A 16,050-nucleotide genomic window follows, 5' to 3' on the forward strand; every position below is an offset into this window, starting at 1 on the left:
GTATATATCCATGCTGTTAAAAACCAGGATATATTGTATTTTCATTATTTTCACCTGATTGAGAATCAGGTTTTAATTCTCACATTCTGATGGATCCGGCCAGCCACAACAATCACTGTGGAATTTATGTGGAGCCTTTCCAGAGATAAGATGAATAAAAATAGTCAATAATCAGGATCCATGTAGAGTAATTGTATAGTGGGCAATACTTCAAAAAACTGAAATGGTAAACTAGATTTCATTATAAGAAAAGAGATGGTATTTTTTGAGAAAATAGGCCTTTGTAAGAGATCTTATGTAGGCAACCCTAAAACTGAGATCCAAATGGTTTTTAGATGTACCTGAAGACTCCTTGAGGGTGTTAACTGGGATACCTGGATGGAGAAGGCCCTGCTCTGATCTCCTGGGTGCAGCTGTCTCACTGATGTCAGCAGGAAAATCCTCATCAGTTTTAAAAAGAAAATGGAAATTCACTTTAATGGATAATACAGGTCCTACTATCACAAAAGCAGCAGTTATCATTAGCCCTGATCAAATGGCAAACAACACAAGAACACAATTGTTGGAATATCAGAACACGATTGCTCTGCAATACTTTCATGCCCAGCAGCTCTCCAAGTTAATTGGTCAATGCACGATGTCAGAAATTTCCTATAAAACACTGCCCCACAAGGGCTCCCAGCACACCAGGGGCTGTGGAGGACCCCTTCTCTGGGCTCTGTGTGCCCCCACAGCCCCCAATTCCAGCCAGCACTCAGGCCTGATGTGTAATGCTTTATTCCAGCAGAATTCAAGTGCACATGTAAGTGCTTTGTTGAACAAGGAGGGATTTAGGCATGTGCTTAAGTACTTCACTGAGCTGGGACCAGGCTACTATTTATAGCAAGCTTTTTGTTCCTGTTTTATTGTTCAGCACTTAAAGCCATCCTATGGCTTTTCCTGCTGTATAGCCTCCCCTCACACAGCAAACCTTGTAGGGCTGCAGTCTTCTTCCAGAAGTCACAGGTTTAAAATCAGAATGGGTATTATAAGCTCCTCCAATTACATAATTTTTTTTCCATCATATTTACACAAATATGAAAAAAAAAAAAAAAAGTTAAGCTGAATGGTAGGAAAGTCATGAAGGCAAAAGTTGTATGTAATAACAGGAGGAAAAATCCCATCCCACCCCCAGCACTGAAGCACTCACAGAGGAGCCAAACACTAATGTGTGCACGCAGAAGTGTTCATTCCAACTTCCCCAAGTGTCCTTTGCTGTGCAATCCTCTGTTCCACGGAGAAATTCAGCAGAGTCACGTCTGAGGCAGGATTTCATTGAACTGGAGAAGCCGTCAGTGCTGAACAGCCCTTGCTGCTGCAGAGCAGGCTGCTCACAGGCACTGAGTGCTGCTGGGGACACAGAAATACTTCCAAATGACTTCAACACCAGCACTCGGGCTTCGCCCTTGGAAAAATACATTTCTCCACTGCAGAGGCACGACCTATCAGCTCATCTTTTAGTGTTAATGAACACGTTTACACCAATTCTCGTTTTGATTAATTAATCGTCTTTTCACAGATATTGGTATAAAAACAAAAAATCCACATCTCCTCAGAAATCTCACAGTGCTCCATCTGCTTTTTTAAAAATACCGTTGTTGTTTTACAGATCTTATGTTCCCCAGAAAAACGCACACGGGTCTCCAGTTTTCCGAACGTGAGCACAGATTTCCCAAAGACAGCGCCGCGCTTCTGGGATTCCTGCAAACGCGGCTGGAGAAGAGCGGCAGGACCAGCTGGCATCCCTCAGTTAAAGCAGCGGGAACGGCGTGCTTCCAGCCGGAGCGACCGCACACCGAAGGGTGTCGAGGAATGGGAAGGGTTGACAGGGAAAGGATTGGTGCTGATGTTTGTCGCGAACGGAGGGAGAGCGGCGAGGCAGCCGGGGAAGGAGCGGTGCGAGCCAGCGGCGGCTGCGGCAGCGGCCGTGCCGGGGAGGGGCTGCGGGGACGGGACGGGGACTGCGGGGACGGGACGGGGGCTGCGGGGACGGGACGGGGACTGCGGGGACGGGACGGGGGCTGCGGGGACGGGACGGGGGCTGCGGGGACGGGACGGGGGCTGCGGGGACGGGACGGGGGCTGCGGGGACGGGACGGGGGCTGCGGGGACGGGACGGGGGCTGCGGGGACGGGACGGGGGCTGCGGGGACGGGACGGGGGCTGCGGGGACGGGACGGGGACTGCGGGGACGGGACGGGGCTGCGGGGACTGCGGGGACGGGACGGGACTGCGGGGACGGGACGGGGACTGCGGGGACGGGACGGGGACTGCGGGGACGGGACGGGGGCTGCGGGGACGGGACGGGGGCTGCGGGGACGGGACGGGGGCTGCGGGGACGGGACGGGGGCTGCGGGGACGGGACGGGGGCTGCGGGGACGGGACGGGGACTGCGGGGACGGGACGGGGGCTGCGGGGACGGGACGGGGACTGCGGGGACGGGACGGGGGCTGCGGGGACAAGAGCGATTGCAAGGAGCTGCAGGGGGGATGCAGAGCCCGTGCTGCACGGCAGGAACAGCCTCTTCCCAAGGAAATCCACCGCCGAGCTCTGCCTGTGGAAATCCTCCACTCGCTTTGCCCGATTCCTCCTGAGCTCAGGGGGACAGGATATTACACATCCTTGTAAATACTTGCACGTGAGCAGCACTAAAGAAGGCTCCAGCATCCATTTCTCCTGTACTTCGTGACTTTCAGTTCTGACTGCCAAGATGCACTGAAAGGGGCAAAATCATCCCTCAAAAGCACATTATTCCATCAGAGTGCCCAATACCCAAAGCCACTAAAATCACAGAGAGAAGCTTTCCACCATTTTCAGGAGGTACCGAGTCAGACTGCAATAACCTTCAGCTGAATTATTAATGGCAACTTGTAAGCCATTATCATGGAAAGGTCTCTATTAGTCACCAATTTACAGTGTGATTTTCAAAAACATCCAATTTAGGGATGCACAAATCCCATTGACAAGACAACAGGACTTAAAATTCCATTTGGCTTCCATTCCTCCCCTTTTTAAAAATCCTGCCCTTAACACATTAAACCTTCCTACTGCATTATCTATAACTTATTTGATAATCAGGCCATAAATGTTACTTGACATGAACACAACCCTTGGTGCTAAGTCTACAAATTCTCTCCCTAGGGCTGGATGAAATTCTAACTACAGGGCATTCAGTTCTAGGCAGGTTCTTCTACTTGAAATGCAAAGGTTCTCAGAAAGGTGTCTTCAAGAAGTACAGCAAAAAAACTTGGTATTTTGATGTACAGAATAGACTTGGTTGGTTGTGTATATGTAGAACATATCACACTTCACTTCTACATAAGTAAATGGCTTTACTGCTCTTATTGAATAACATTACAAATATCTTGCACATACAAACAGAGCTTTGTGCTTACAGCAGAATTTTCTATCCAAAATTCCCAGCAGCTTTACAAGCAGTGATTAATTAACCCTTGAAGCAGGCAGGCTACATGCACAGCTGAATTGTAAATCTGAAGCAAGAGCCCACAAAGATGAGGAATGTGTATGGAGGCACAAAATGTCCCCTAACAATGCAGGTAACAACACACAATTTGTTCTCCCATCCCATGCCATAGCCCTCACACACCTGCATTTTTTTGTCTTTCCTTGAGCAGGAAACATTGGATATCATCAAGCTGGAGCTGTGCTAGCAGGAAAAAGGTATGAGCATGGCAGCATTGCTAAGGCTGCAGCTGTATTTTATTCTGATTAACAGGAAAGCATTGGCTGGGATCTTAAGGGCAGCAATACATTTCAAGTGAGCATTATCACAAGTCAAGAAAATTGACCAGTGACACATTGAAAGGAAGATGTGAAGGAAGCACAAGAAAGAAGTGGAATTCAGGGCAGCAAATCCAGTCAAATGATTTGTAACATCTCATAAAGAGATGAAATTCAGGAAAACTAACAATTACCAATCAAAAGTGCCTAAAATAATGCAAGAGATTGCCTCAGTGCAGGGGGAATATAGGAAACACTGGAAGGGGCTGTTACAACCAGAATCTTCAAAGGCTTTGACTAGCAGAAGAGATTGTACAAAAGGTGAAACAAGAACATTTGACAAAGAACAAGGATTAGAATGGCACAAACTGCTCAGTTCTGATCCAGATGAGCCAACACACAAAAGGATCAACAACTAATGAGGGACATAAAAAGGCAAGAGGAAAAGGATCTATAAATACAACAGAAGTAAGTGGGAGAAAAAGATAAGCAGAGGTTCTAGTATCGAATGGGAAAGGAGAAAAAAACAACAGATGGCAAAGAGAAAGCTGAGGCACTCTGTACTTCCTTCATATTCTTTTATGTCTCCATCTAAAGGATAATAAAAAGTAAAAATGTTTCTAAAGTGATTTTCACGGAGAAGACAAGACTAGAGGCCTGAAGAAAAGAAAGAATAGGCTAAAAAGTATCAAAAGAAGCCAGACATACTCAGTCTGCTAGGGAATGATGAAGTTCACCACAGAGTACTGAAGGAATTACCTAAAGCCATCCCCAAACATTAGCTATTATATTCAATAATGCACAAAGATGGCATAGAGCTCCCAAAGGACAGTGGAGAGGCAAAACCAGCGTGCAGCTTCAAAAGGAGAAGCAAGGCTAAACTGGAGAAACTGCAAATCCAACCACCTCCCTTTTACACCACACAGGACACTGACACAAGTTAAATCACCATATACGTACCTCAAGGATTAAGTGCCTGAAAACAATCAGAATGTCAAAGCAATGAAATTTCCTTTTCGATATGGCAGCTGGGCTACTACAGAAGGAAACCCCAGCAACAGGCAGTTTAGACTGGCTACAGTAAGGCTTTCTGTAATTGGCCAATGTGATATTTTCACGGGGTGGAAGAACTGATAGGAAATTGCAGTTTAGTGGGTGCAGTTTCTTCAAAAAAAAAAAAATCAAAAACCAAACAACCACCCAAATTAAAAGTGGTTACTAAAACTCACTGTCAATGGAATTCATCTCAGAACTCACTGTACACATTAGAAAATGCCAGGAGAGAAAAATGTGTGTGAAGGAAACAGGTAGGGTTCATATCACCTCCAGCTCACGAGCAATCAAGATCAAAATTCAAACTAAAAGCATTGAAGAACCTGTTGAAATGTGAAGTGTAAGCAGAACAAGTGCAAATCTAAACATCAAGAAAAGCACTAAACAGAGATCAGCTGAGTTCTGTTGGAAGGGCTCTAAAAGCCACAGTTGACTGTAAGTAAAAAATAGTATAATGGTATTTTTAAAAAGTCATATTTCATGCCAGCATGTCTAACAGAACTGCCACTCAGACAGTAACCTTTCCATTTTTCTCCACTGTCCAGAAACTTGCAGAACATGAGTGGAAAAAAAAATTACAAGAAAATTCACAGTAAATGCAACTCTTGTCTTGTCATCCTATTTAGCTGGGGAGCAATAAATGTCAGCAGTGCCAAGGGGAAATATGAGGGGAGCAGTGCTGGGTCACACAAAAAGCAGTGTAATAGTGTATCTTTGGAGGGAACACACCCATTAACACCCACCTTCACAGGCCATAATGGCATTTTCGTGTTCCTACTGCTCTTGAATTCTTTAGCACTTGACACAGAACCACCAGGGCTGCTGTATATCACATCAATTTTTCAGAGTATTTAACCTTTCTAGAAGAATCATTCTATATCTTCCAGATTGATTCTTGTGACATTTTCAAGCTTAACTAAAAAATGGGCCTAGTTCTTGTCAGGGCTTTTGGACACTTTCTGTAATTAATAAAAACCCAATGATGTGGACTAGATCTCTTCCAAGAAAAATTTTAACATTTTGTCTTCATGTAATTACTTTCTACTGTTTATAGGCCAAAACTCATGCCAGCCTTTTATTTTTACTTCACATAAACTGATTTAAGGCTTGTAAAATACTTCACACATTAGAAAAATGCTGGTGAATATGCAGACTTTGTAGACTAAAGCAACGCATTAACACTGCATTTGAACCTAAGACCACAAATTCAATGCAGCAAAGCAGCTGTAAATACACCTAATAATGCCATCAATTAGTATTAAATAATGAAAATTCTCCTCAAAACTTCCATTTTGCTTTTCCTGTAACTGTAGGCCAGCACCTAAAAATGCACATATCCATTTCCTCAGATGGCAAAGAATGTAATTCTTAATTCTTCTGGAGTAATTATTTTAAGCTTCAGCAATTGCAAAGAAATCTGATGATAATCAAGCTTGATTATCATAAATCTCCTCATTCATGCTTCTGCTTAAAACTATTCTGAAATGCCTATTGGGATACTTTCTAGGAGCCCATCATCAACCTATTGGAAGTTTTCAGTATGGGCTACTGAGAACATTCCCTGAAGACACAATTCCTATTATTTCAATCCTCTTAAACAGTATTAACCCCTTTAAATAATAACAACGGTACAAAAAAGTTTAAAATCCCAAGAAATTACCTGAGTCACAAAAAATGGAATGCTGGATCATCTAAAATATAGCCCTATTTTGTGTGCTGTGCTGAATGCAATCACACCTTCCAGGATGGAAGATTTCCCATCAGTGGGAATAACTGCCCCTAATGAGGAATGGCTATTCAATAAGCAGGACAGAATACACAGGATCAGCAAAAACTTTCCAGGTGACTTTTTCTGCACAGGAAAGCTATCCAGAGGCTTGGAATCTCCTGCTCATAATGAGATAACAGAAGGAATGTGCTGGGCATTAGGCTCACTGATAAACCATCAAGAGAAATCCTGTTCACCAGAAAATCCTAAAGCATTTCATGAAGAGATGCATCTGGAGTGGACAGCAGCTGCAAAATCTTGGTGCAATCTTCATCCCTGATGGATGATTTTAGAGTAAGTATAATTTTCATAAGTTCAATACAATCTATTTGAGCCTTTTTAATAAATAAATCAGGCTAAAGGCAGTTCCCCAAACACTGTGGAATTAATGATTTATCAATCTTAGAAATAGAAATTCTGAACAGAGACAGCTTCATTATTCTGGCTTCACAATGTACAAAAGGTTTTCAAAACCTGAAATGTGCATCCAAGGTCACTTTGCTGTGGAGTGTGAGAGGGAAATGCGATTCAGTCTTACAGCTCCAAATCCTGTCCCTTCAACAATTAACATCAATCCTTGATGAATGTGCAAGCCCCTGTGACAGTTTCTGTGTTTGCACAATCCCAGAGCTACATGCAGGCAGAAATACCTCAGAGCACCAATGAAATTCAGCAGGTCTGGCTCTGAAAAACCCCACTGCTGAGACTTTTTAATGGCATTCCACCACCCAGGGAAAGAACTCATTGTGCAAACTGAGGTTCCTGTATTATGGCATCTGGGCAACCCAACACACAGCCCCACTGCTGCGGCTCTCTCACGGAGGTTCAGCTCTTGCACCACAACCTTGCCTTCCCAAGCCTTTGGCACCCCAAACATGGCAACTCCAGAAGATGAGCAGTTCTTGGGATGTGAGTGGGAATAGGAGTGATGGAGGGACTGTAAAACCCAGCAGTGCAAGCCTTTGGATCAGAGGAGAGAAAGGCTGGAAACAGATAAATAAGCATCCACAAGAGAATTGCTCTTGAGGCACTGAGGGCACTGACCTGAGCAGGCTCTTCAGAAATGCCTTTTCTGCACAATTAAAGGTGTTCAATGAACTCTCCAAAACATGCTTCCTATTGCACTAATTAAAATTGTAGCAACCTCTGCCTCCTATAAATATTTAAAGCTTTTTTGTTTACATTCCATTGTGTGGAGGGTGTCCCTGCAGCACATCAGTTGTTTTCTTTAGATATTACAAAATATTCAGGAATTCTGAGCATAACTTCCAAAATAGGTGAAAACATGGCCTTTTACATAATGACCCTTAGATACAAGCCCATGCTGCTGGATATGGGGTCATCAGCAATATGGCAGTCACACATCCCTTAGGAAATGCTGTCTTAGATCACATAGATGTGAAAAACTGGTCACACCCATAAAATGGAAGTCTGAAATATTTCACTACTAAATAACTTCATTTATGAAGATGAAACTTTTTTTCAAAGTAGGCTTTGGCAATAAATAGCCATTCATTCTGATCTAACTGATAATTTTGTAGCATGAATATACTGAGACCAGCCTGGATCCCAGCCACTGTGCCACTCATTGCTGCCACCTCTGTCATCCTATTACACACAAATATTTCTTGTTCATTCTCACTTTTCCTTTCTCAAATATTTGATATTTTTCTTTTCAGATAAGTAAAACTATTTTCCTTTTGTGTTTGCCACTTCTATTCATAACATAATATGAATTTTTATTTATGTTACTTCTTACAAACTTTTTCTTTCAAAGGACAACTTAAGTTCCACTCTGAACATCGCAAATTGCAACCATTTACTGCACAGTGTACATTAAATGTAAAGCTGTTTGGAAACAGAATTCTTATGTCTGACACACACATTCCAAGGATAAGCTTCACCAGAAGTTTGAACTTTGTTCAGATGTTTGTTTTAAAAGATTTCAGCAGCCACACAATTTTGTTTAAATGTAAACATTCACTCTGTTCCAAATTATCTCCTCCACTATCATCTCCCATCAGACTGCCACTAAAACAATCATTTCTCTCTTGTACAATTACTCTGCTTTTTCCTCTGGTCAATGCAGATGACTTTTCCCTAACTGCAGCCCTGAACCTGTCCTTAAGTTACAATGCAAGTTTTAGAGTATCAGAATTTCCTTTTTAACCTCACATGCTACACCTTAAACTGCCTACAATAACCAGAATATGCAGGTTTTGTTGATGCAGGTAAACTCCAAGCACTTAGAGCATTACCAATATTCAGACAAACAGTCCAACTTCCCAGTCACATCACTGAAGTTTCTGTGGTAAATGACCTGAAGTGCTTGGTTCTTGGATAACCAAGGATAAGGAAACAGATTCACCAGGTTTGACTCAGCCAGCTCCAAAAAGGCAGCAAACACTGTCAGAGGTGCCCGGTATGTGACATGGGACACAGTGGAGACTCACAGCCCTCTGAAACAGTGACAAAGGCCAGGAGAGGAACCCTGAGGCAGCTCCAATAACAGCAAACACCTCTTGGGGGAAACCAAACAAAACCCACTGGCAATGATAGTGCTCCATTCAGTCTCCTCCCTGCACTCCTCCAAACCAAATCCATCAAGGTGACAGCATCACAGGACACCATATAAATATCCCCATTATCTCCCCATGGAGCTTGTCAAAAACAATAAAAATGTACTTAGCACAATCAGGAAATAGACAATTGAATGGTTAAAAGAGTCAGTTGGGAGAGTGTCACAGTTGAGACAGCCACCATACACAGAGTATCCCATACAATTTCAGAAAGCTTCAGCCCAAACACAGTAACACCTCACCCCTTCAGAAGGCTTCAGGCATCTGCCCATACAGAGTAACATCTCATCACTTCAAAGACTACAAGCATCTGCCCTTCTTGTTCTCCAGCCCAGCCTTTTATCCCCCCATGTTCATGCCCTGCACTGTGTGCCCTCTGTTCCCTTTGGTGGTTGCTCAGAGCACCTGGGCACTCCATGGCTCATTGCTGTCAGTGCTGCTCACCTGCTTCTCACAGCTGTGCCCACTGGGGATGAGGCTGGGCCAGCCCCACTCCCAATCACCACAAACTCTGTGCCTACAGGATAGAGAGACATGCCAGACATTTGGATCAATATCACACTCAATAGCCTGGATAATCAAGAGGCTGTGGTCCTGGATTTACAGCATGTGAGCAAAGGACAGTGCTGGTAATGGTATCAAGTAGGAATTCAAGGTAACAGAATACTCTGCATTCGTTCCATTAAGTGTTAAAGTGACTGTGTTAATATTGACACTAAACTCAACATTTAATCCATATTCTTTTGCTTTAGGAAGAGCTTGCAGTAATGTTCACTTTGAAAATGGAGCTTAACGTCAGATCATGAAGTCATTGCAGAGAATACTGAGTTGGTTTCTTAGCAAGATACCACAGACAAACCACTTCTCCACAGAAAAGTAATGAAAATGCTGAATCCTCCTTGAGTCAGCACATGAAAATTAGTCACGTGTAGGTGAGGGGACAGGGTCAGAAACACAGTGCTGCTTGAGAACACGACAGTGTGCGTGCAGACCCACTCAAAGAACTGCTTACATAATCAGGGCTCGCAGTATCCACCAGCCACACACAGTATTCCTTAAAAGATTCCCTTTTACTGTTTGGGAGTTGAGTTACAGCACTATCAACTTTCATGCTGTTTAAAAACTTACATTTTAGCTTATTTTGGGAGCAGTTAAGTCCCACTCTACATTGCTTTCAGCTTGTCTATCTTCCCAGCACCTTATCTTGGTACCCATGCTTCTCAAATAGCACTTTACTACAAAATACGCTTTAATTAAAAAGAAAGTAAAGAAAGTATTAGCACAGAATCGGGTTGGTGTAACGTGATAAAACTGCACAATAAGATGGAAAAAAAACCACAAGCAAAAAGAAAGAGCAAGAAATACGCAGAAAGAAATAAACTTTTGGACAGTTTAATTCAGCAAACGAGAGGTTTTCTCCACCTACAATACAGGAGGCCTTTCAAAGATACAGAACGGAAGACAGTGCCTCTCCTTTCACGTTTCTAGTACAGTCTCCAAACCAAGATTTCAGCAGAAGAACCCATTATGTTCAGTGACGGTAGGGAAGCACATCTTGACGACATCCATGCCAAGGTGGTGGCGACCGGGACTACAGCGGCCGCCTCAGCCGGCATCCAGGGCACCTGGGCGGGCTGGTGCACTGCGTGACCCGGGCAAAGTTACCTCCCGCCGCATTCTCCTCGGGCTTTGAGCCGCTCGAAACGCTCCGCTGGAGTACTGCGAGGCTTTGGAAACTACTGCTTGTAAAACATTTAAATCCCCCCGTGGAAAAGAAGGAAAAAAAAAAAACAAAAAAACACAAAAAACAAAAAAGCCCCAACCCGGCCGCAGCGGAGCTCAGCGGCACCGCGGGAGCTGGGCGAGCGCCGGGGACGGCGCTCCCGGGAGGGCTTCTCCTTCCATCAGCCCCGCCGAGGGAGCGGGGCTGCGGGCAACCACCTCCTTATGACAGTCTCAAATTAATATTTCTAGGAGGAGCGTCACCTCCCGGAACCCGGCGCCCCGGGCGCGTCCCCGGGGCCGCCGGCGGGCAGCACCGGGCTCCGCCGCCCCCGGCCGGGGCAGAGCGCGGCCACCGCCGCCTCCCGACCCGTTCCCGTCTCTGAGAGCCCTCCGGGCTCGAGCCGGACCGAGATCAGAGGCTTCCCGCAGCAGCGCAGCCGCTGCCGCCGGTCCGCCCGCCCCGCGGAGCCGCCTCCATCCCCCGCCCGAGCGCATCCTCCGGCCGCATCCCGCTGCCCCCGGCACCGCGCCGGGATGGGCTCGGCCCCGGCGGCGCCCCCGACCCCGCCGCCCCCGTCAAGGTCACCGCGGCTCGGGGCAGCGCCGGGGTCGCCGCTGCCGCTCCTACCTGGGCCGGCGAGCGGAGCGGAGCCGCCGGGAGCGCGGAGCCGCCGCTGTCCCCTCGCCGGCGGCAGCGCCCGGGGACTCGGGCCGCGCACGGCGCCTCCTCCTGCGCCGGGGCCGCTGCGCTGCGCTGGGAGGCGGCGGCTCCGTCAGACTTAGCGGGGAAGCCCTGGGGGGGGCGGGCAGCGCCTCTCCCCACCCCGCGAGGTGCCGGAGCCGAGCCGAGCCTCCCCCGGCGGGGCTGGGGCTCCCCTCAGCGGGGAGAGGCTGCGCCGCGCCCCGCTCTGCTCCGCAGGGCTCCCGCAGGTGCGCGGACGCTCCGCGGGCTCGGGGGATGCGCTGCGGGGCCGGAACCGCGCGAAGGCTCCGCGCAGGTGAGCGCGGCTCTGGGGCGCCTCAGCGGGACCGGGTGCAGCCGCCTCTGCTCAGCACCAAACGTTTAACACCAACACTTTCCTTTTGCTTTTATTTTTCCTCAACACGCAGCAGTTTTCCGACAGACTTCTGCAAAAATCTCAAGGGGAAAGCCTAACGCAGAGTCTGAGAGCCAGAGAGTCTCACCCTGGGACACAGCACCTGGGGAAGTACAAAAAATGGAATTATGACGTATGGGTGATGTGTGTTACACAGACTGAGCAACAGCACTCCAGATTTAGAAAATTAGTAATAAAACCCCACCCCGTGACTTAGATTTGAAGATACTACTTTTGCTTGCAAAGAGGATGGCATCTTTGAAACGTTGCCAGAGTAGTTAATGCCAGGTATTTAACCAACATGTTCTGGTTTTACATATGGGCTTAAGTTAGATTTCATAACAGCTCTCTTGTGCCACAAAATCTTTTCACCCTGAGAGTTAAAACCAGTTACAAAATGTCCCCAAAGCTGAATGGAGACAGAGGGGATTTTGAAGAGCAGAAAAGTGTATTTGGTAGGTGGGGCGGGGGTTTGTGTGGTGTGAGGGATGCACACACATCACACAGCACCTGCAGACTGCTACAGCGAACAACACCAGCATTTTACTTGGAAAACTGGAAGTATTCCACCACTTTTTATTGGTGAATAGCAGCACTGCCCAGCCCTGGTTGTTTGACAGATGATACACTGTTAATTATATTCTGATTACTATCTTGGCTTCTTCCTTAACACCATTTAAATTCCAGTTTTAACCTTATCTCACCAAGGACTAAAGGAAAAAGTAGGACAGGCAACATGAAAGTACAAATCCTTCCACATCTTTTAAAACTATTTCTGACTTATTGAAACCCAGGAGAAGATGTTACAGTGCATTTGTAGAGCTTTCAGACAAGCTTGTTAACAAAATCTAGACTTGTAGGTCTCACCAAGTTCAGTTACCAGCTTTGGAAGAAAATCAGAAACCTGTAAGTATTCTGCAAATATCTAGATTGGTTTTCTCATTTGATCTTAAACCACATGCTTACTGTCAAGTGAGAGTGAACAAGGGTGCTTTCCTCTGCTACATTTCCCTGGGTCACGAGGAACATCAAACCAACTGAGAAAAACTAATCAAGAATAGCAGAGATTTTTTGTTTTGACAATGCTTAGAAAGATGGCAGAGAAAGCCTGAATGAAAAGTTTACAAAAATAATCATGCAAACATTAGGTAAATGCAGTGCTATTTTCAGCTTGTGCTTATTAATCATTTAAAGCAGATGATTGGAGTGCCATTTGAAAAGCATTAGATGTGCATCCTTACTAGCTGCCTGCAAATGCATGTCTCTGGTAATTCTGTGCTGCACAACAGCATTACATCCCCAGAGTGTTTTCACAGAAATACTGAATTCCACACACAGCTACGCCTGTTAAATGCCCTGGCTCAAGTGCAGAGCTCAGGGTTTAAATCTCACACAGAAGGACAGTCTCAATCATGTGATTCTCACATCAGAGCATCCTCAGCAGGTCAGCTACTGCAGCTGGAATTAACAACACCAGAGCAGCACAAACAAATTATTGCTTTCCTTGCTTCCTCTCCATCTTGAGATGTTTAGCCCCTACAACTGATTTTGTCAATCACAGTGAAATAGAAGTGTCTGGCTGCTTATCATTTGTGATAAGCGATGAATGACAGAGCAGATTTCTTCATTTTAAGATCTCCTGCCTATGAAAATCTCTCCCCATGCAGACAGTGAAGTAGAATTTTGTACATTTCTGCCAAATTCGGAAGCTGTCCCCATGTTTTTGTAGAGTAGATAGGGGGTCTCAGCACGTCTTTTCTGTTACTACAGCATTTCTAGGAACTCAGCCTCTTGCATACAGGTTTTAAAAATACTGAAAGTGTGATGTTAACAGTAACAACATCAACTAATGACTAAATTTAACACTTCTTATTATATTTTAGAGATTAGGATCGTTTGTTTTATGTTTTTCCCTAAATTTATTGCACCTCCTCTCACCTAAGGTGACGCTTAGATTCCTTTAAATTCTTCCTCATTTTCCTGGTTAAGGGGGGAATATGTGCATAGTGGGGGTCATCTCCCTCACCAAAAGAATGTAAAGGAGCAGAGATCATGTAATCACTAATCTCTGGCACTATGCTTGCCTCAACTGGAATAACCTAACAGTGACTTATTCTTCTCAGACAGTTCTTCTCAGGTTTTAGCTTCACATCATTTTCACAACTTGGAGCTTAATTTCCACACTAATAAAACAGGAGAGGATTTCCAAGGAAATTTCAGAAAGGAAGTGACAATGGATGCCAGTTCAGCAGCTGGGATTTTGGCTGTATTACCTTAGAATGGAGCAGCTATTTGTATTTCAGCCTCCTTTAGGAAATTTCTGAAACAGCTGTGTTTGTGAAAGGACACAGCAACGATGTCTTGGTATCACATATAAACAGAACATCCTCCATCCCGTGAGCCCTCCTGCACTTACAGAGTTTATCTTTGAACTGCTGCTGGTGCCAAGGGGCGACACTGAGAATGAAAGGGAAGAACACTTAATCTGCCAAAAACGCAGCAGTTGGTGCAACAAGAGAGCAAAGTGCAATCCTAAAAGTTGTCCTCACCCTTCAGGCACAGAGGTGCTACCAGGAGTGGTCACCCAACACTGTGTGAAACACAAGCAGCAGGGAGGACATTTGGGATGCCCACGCTGGACTCCCAGCCACCAAACTGGGGCTTTTCCAACAAAATGGGACATTTCATTACCAGAATGCTCAGACCCAGCCGTGGCTTCTGTTGAGAAAAAACTCCCATGGTATCAAATGCCACCAAACCGTGGCACACGTCCAGCATCTGATAGAGTAGAAAATGTATCCCTGTGAATCGCCAGTGAGATCTCCTGCAGTAATTTCACACCCTCACACCAGCCTGCCAGTGAAAAGCCAACCAGCCCTAAATATCTGCTGGTTTTAAGAGCAAAAGTAATGCCAGACAAAGGTTGTGTCAGTAAAACACTCTGACGCTGCCATGATGTCTTATAGCAACCAGCATGAGGAAACTGATTTTTGCATTTAATTGTTTCAACGTCATATGCACTGCAGGAGAAGATAACAAAAACTGCCCTCTGCTTTGTTTTGAAAAAATACAGGTTGACCAGAGGATTATTAGGTATATTGGGATATTCTGGAGCCATCATTTTGCTGTTCTAATTCAGTATCAAAGCAAAAGGAGTCAAGTGCAAAGGGCACATTTTGTTTGCACTCACATGAAATGACCTTGCTGTGGCCCAGCTCCAGCCACACAGAAAGTGGAGTCACTTCCATTTCCACCTGATGTTCAGCAATTCTTCAGGTCAGACACAGAGCTCCCGTGCTGTCGGTACTGCTGACCCTGGCCAGAAACAAGATTGACTAAAAGTTACCAATTCTAACAAAAAGTTGTCAATGCTAACAAATACCAAAGCAAATCTGGTGCTTCCCTGGCAGAAAGAATTCTCAAGATGTAATTTGTTAAACATGACATAAAGTTGATATCTTGCAACCCAAAGCAGGAACAGCATAAAAAGCCATTTTCTCCCACATTTAGAACTCAATGCATGGAGGTGTCCACAACACCTTTATTCTAAAAAAAATTTTAAAAAAAATTAAAAATTAAATTAAAAAACCCTACCAGTCAACCTGAAACCACCAGAACAAAAAAGTCAGAAGAATATGGTGAATAGTGACAACATGATATTACAATTATATATTTTCTGAAAAGGGCCACAAGTTAGTTTTGCCAGATGCATAATCTGACTTGGTTTGTCATAATCTGCTAATTATATGTATATAAAAGGGGCCAGGAGAACATTTTTGACCCCTGAAGTCCTTAGCAGTCACACAGTTCTTTTCTATACACAGGGTAAATTGTGCAAAAGAGCTTTTTGCAATATCCAAACCTTTTTGCAACACACCAAGACAATCCTCCTAAGTGATGCAGCAAGACTGCTGTAAAAAAATCCCAAATTTTATATACCACCCATCCCGCAGATTACTGTGAGAAATCAGTTGGCAAAAGTAAAAGCTTTAGTAAGGATGAGATTGCTCTGAGAACAACTTAGATATTTTGTTTTATTTATTAACAAGG

At 45.0% G+C, this 16,050-nt stretch overlaps 2 protein-coding genes across 7 annotated transcripts in view; both read right to left on the minus strand.

The window, feature by feature from the left end:
- ATP2B2 (ATPase plasma membrane Ca2+ transporting 2) overlaps positions 1-11,549 on the minus strand; it is a 394,438-nt gene extending 382,889 nt beyond the window's left edge. For 4 of the 6 annotated variants that reach the window (XR_011002928.1, XM_068201532.1, XM_068201529.1 and 1 more), the window contains exon 1: positions 11,532-11,549. The gene's annotated coding sequence lies outside the window, so the exon portion shown is untranslated. The remainder of the gene's footprint in view (positions 1-11,531) is intronic. The other 2 variants (XM_068201521.1, XM_068201533.1) reach the window with 2 other exon arrangements.
- Positions 1,786-9,714, minus strand: LOC137480409 (uncharacterized). Its single transcript, XM_068201398.1, has 2 exons — positions 9,623-9,714; positions 1,786-2,515 (listed from the first exon to the last, which is right to left on the minus strand). The coding sequence occupies exons 1-2, from the start codon at positions 9,712-9,714 to the stop codon at positions 1,786-1,788; spliced, it is 822 nt and encodes a 273-aa protein (XP_068057499.1).
- Positions 11,550-16,050: the final 4,501 nt, after the last annotated feature.

This window comes from Anomalospiza imberbis, chromosome 11 (genome assembly GCF_031753505.1).
Source record: "Anomalospiza imberbis isolate Cuckoo-Finch-1a 21T00152 chromosome 11, ASM3175350v1, whole genome shotgun sequence".
NCBI classification, from domain to species: Eukaryota; Metazoa; Chordata; class Aves; order Passeriformes; family Viduidae; genus Anomalospiza; species Anomalospiza imberbis.

What these genes read in the sequence shown, in the direction of transcription:
- LOC137480409 (XM_068201398.1), bottom strand. Translation starts at nt 9,714, where the DNA reads ATGTCTCTCTATCCTGTAGGCACAGAGTTTGTGGTGATTGGGAGTGGG. An exon ending in GGCACAGCTGTGAGAAGCAG is followed by an intron (nt 2,516 to 9,622) that starts GTGAGCAGCACT and finishes TCCCCCCTGCAG; the next exon opens with CTCCTTGCAATCGCTCTTGT.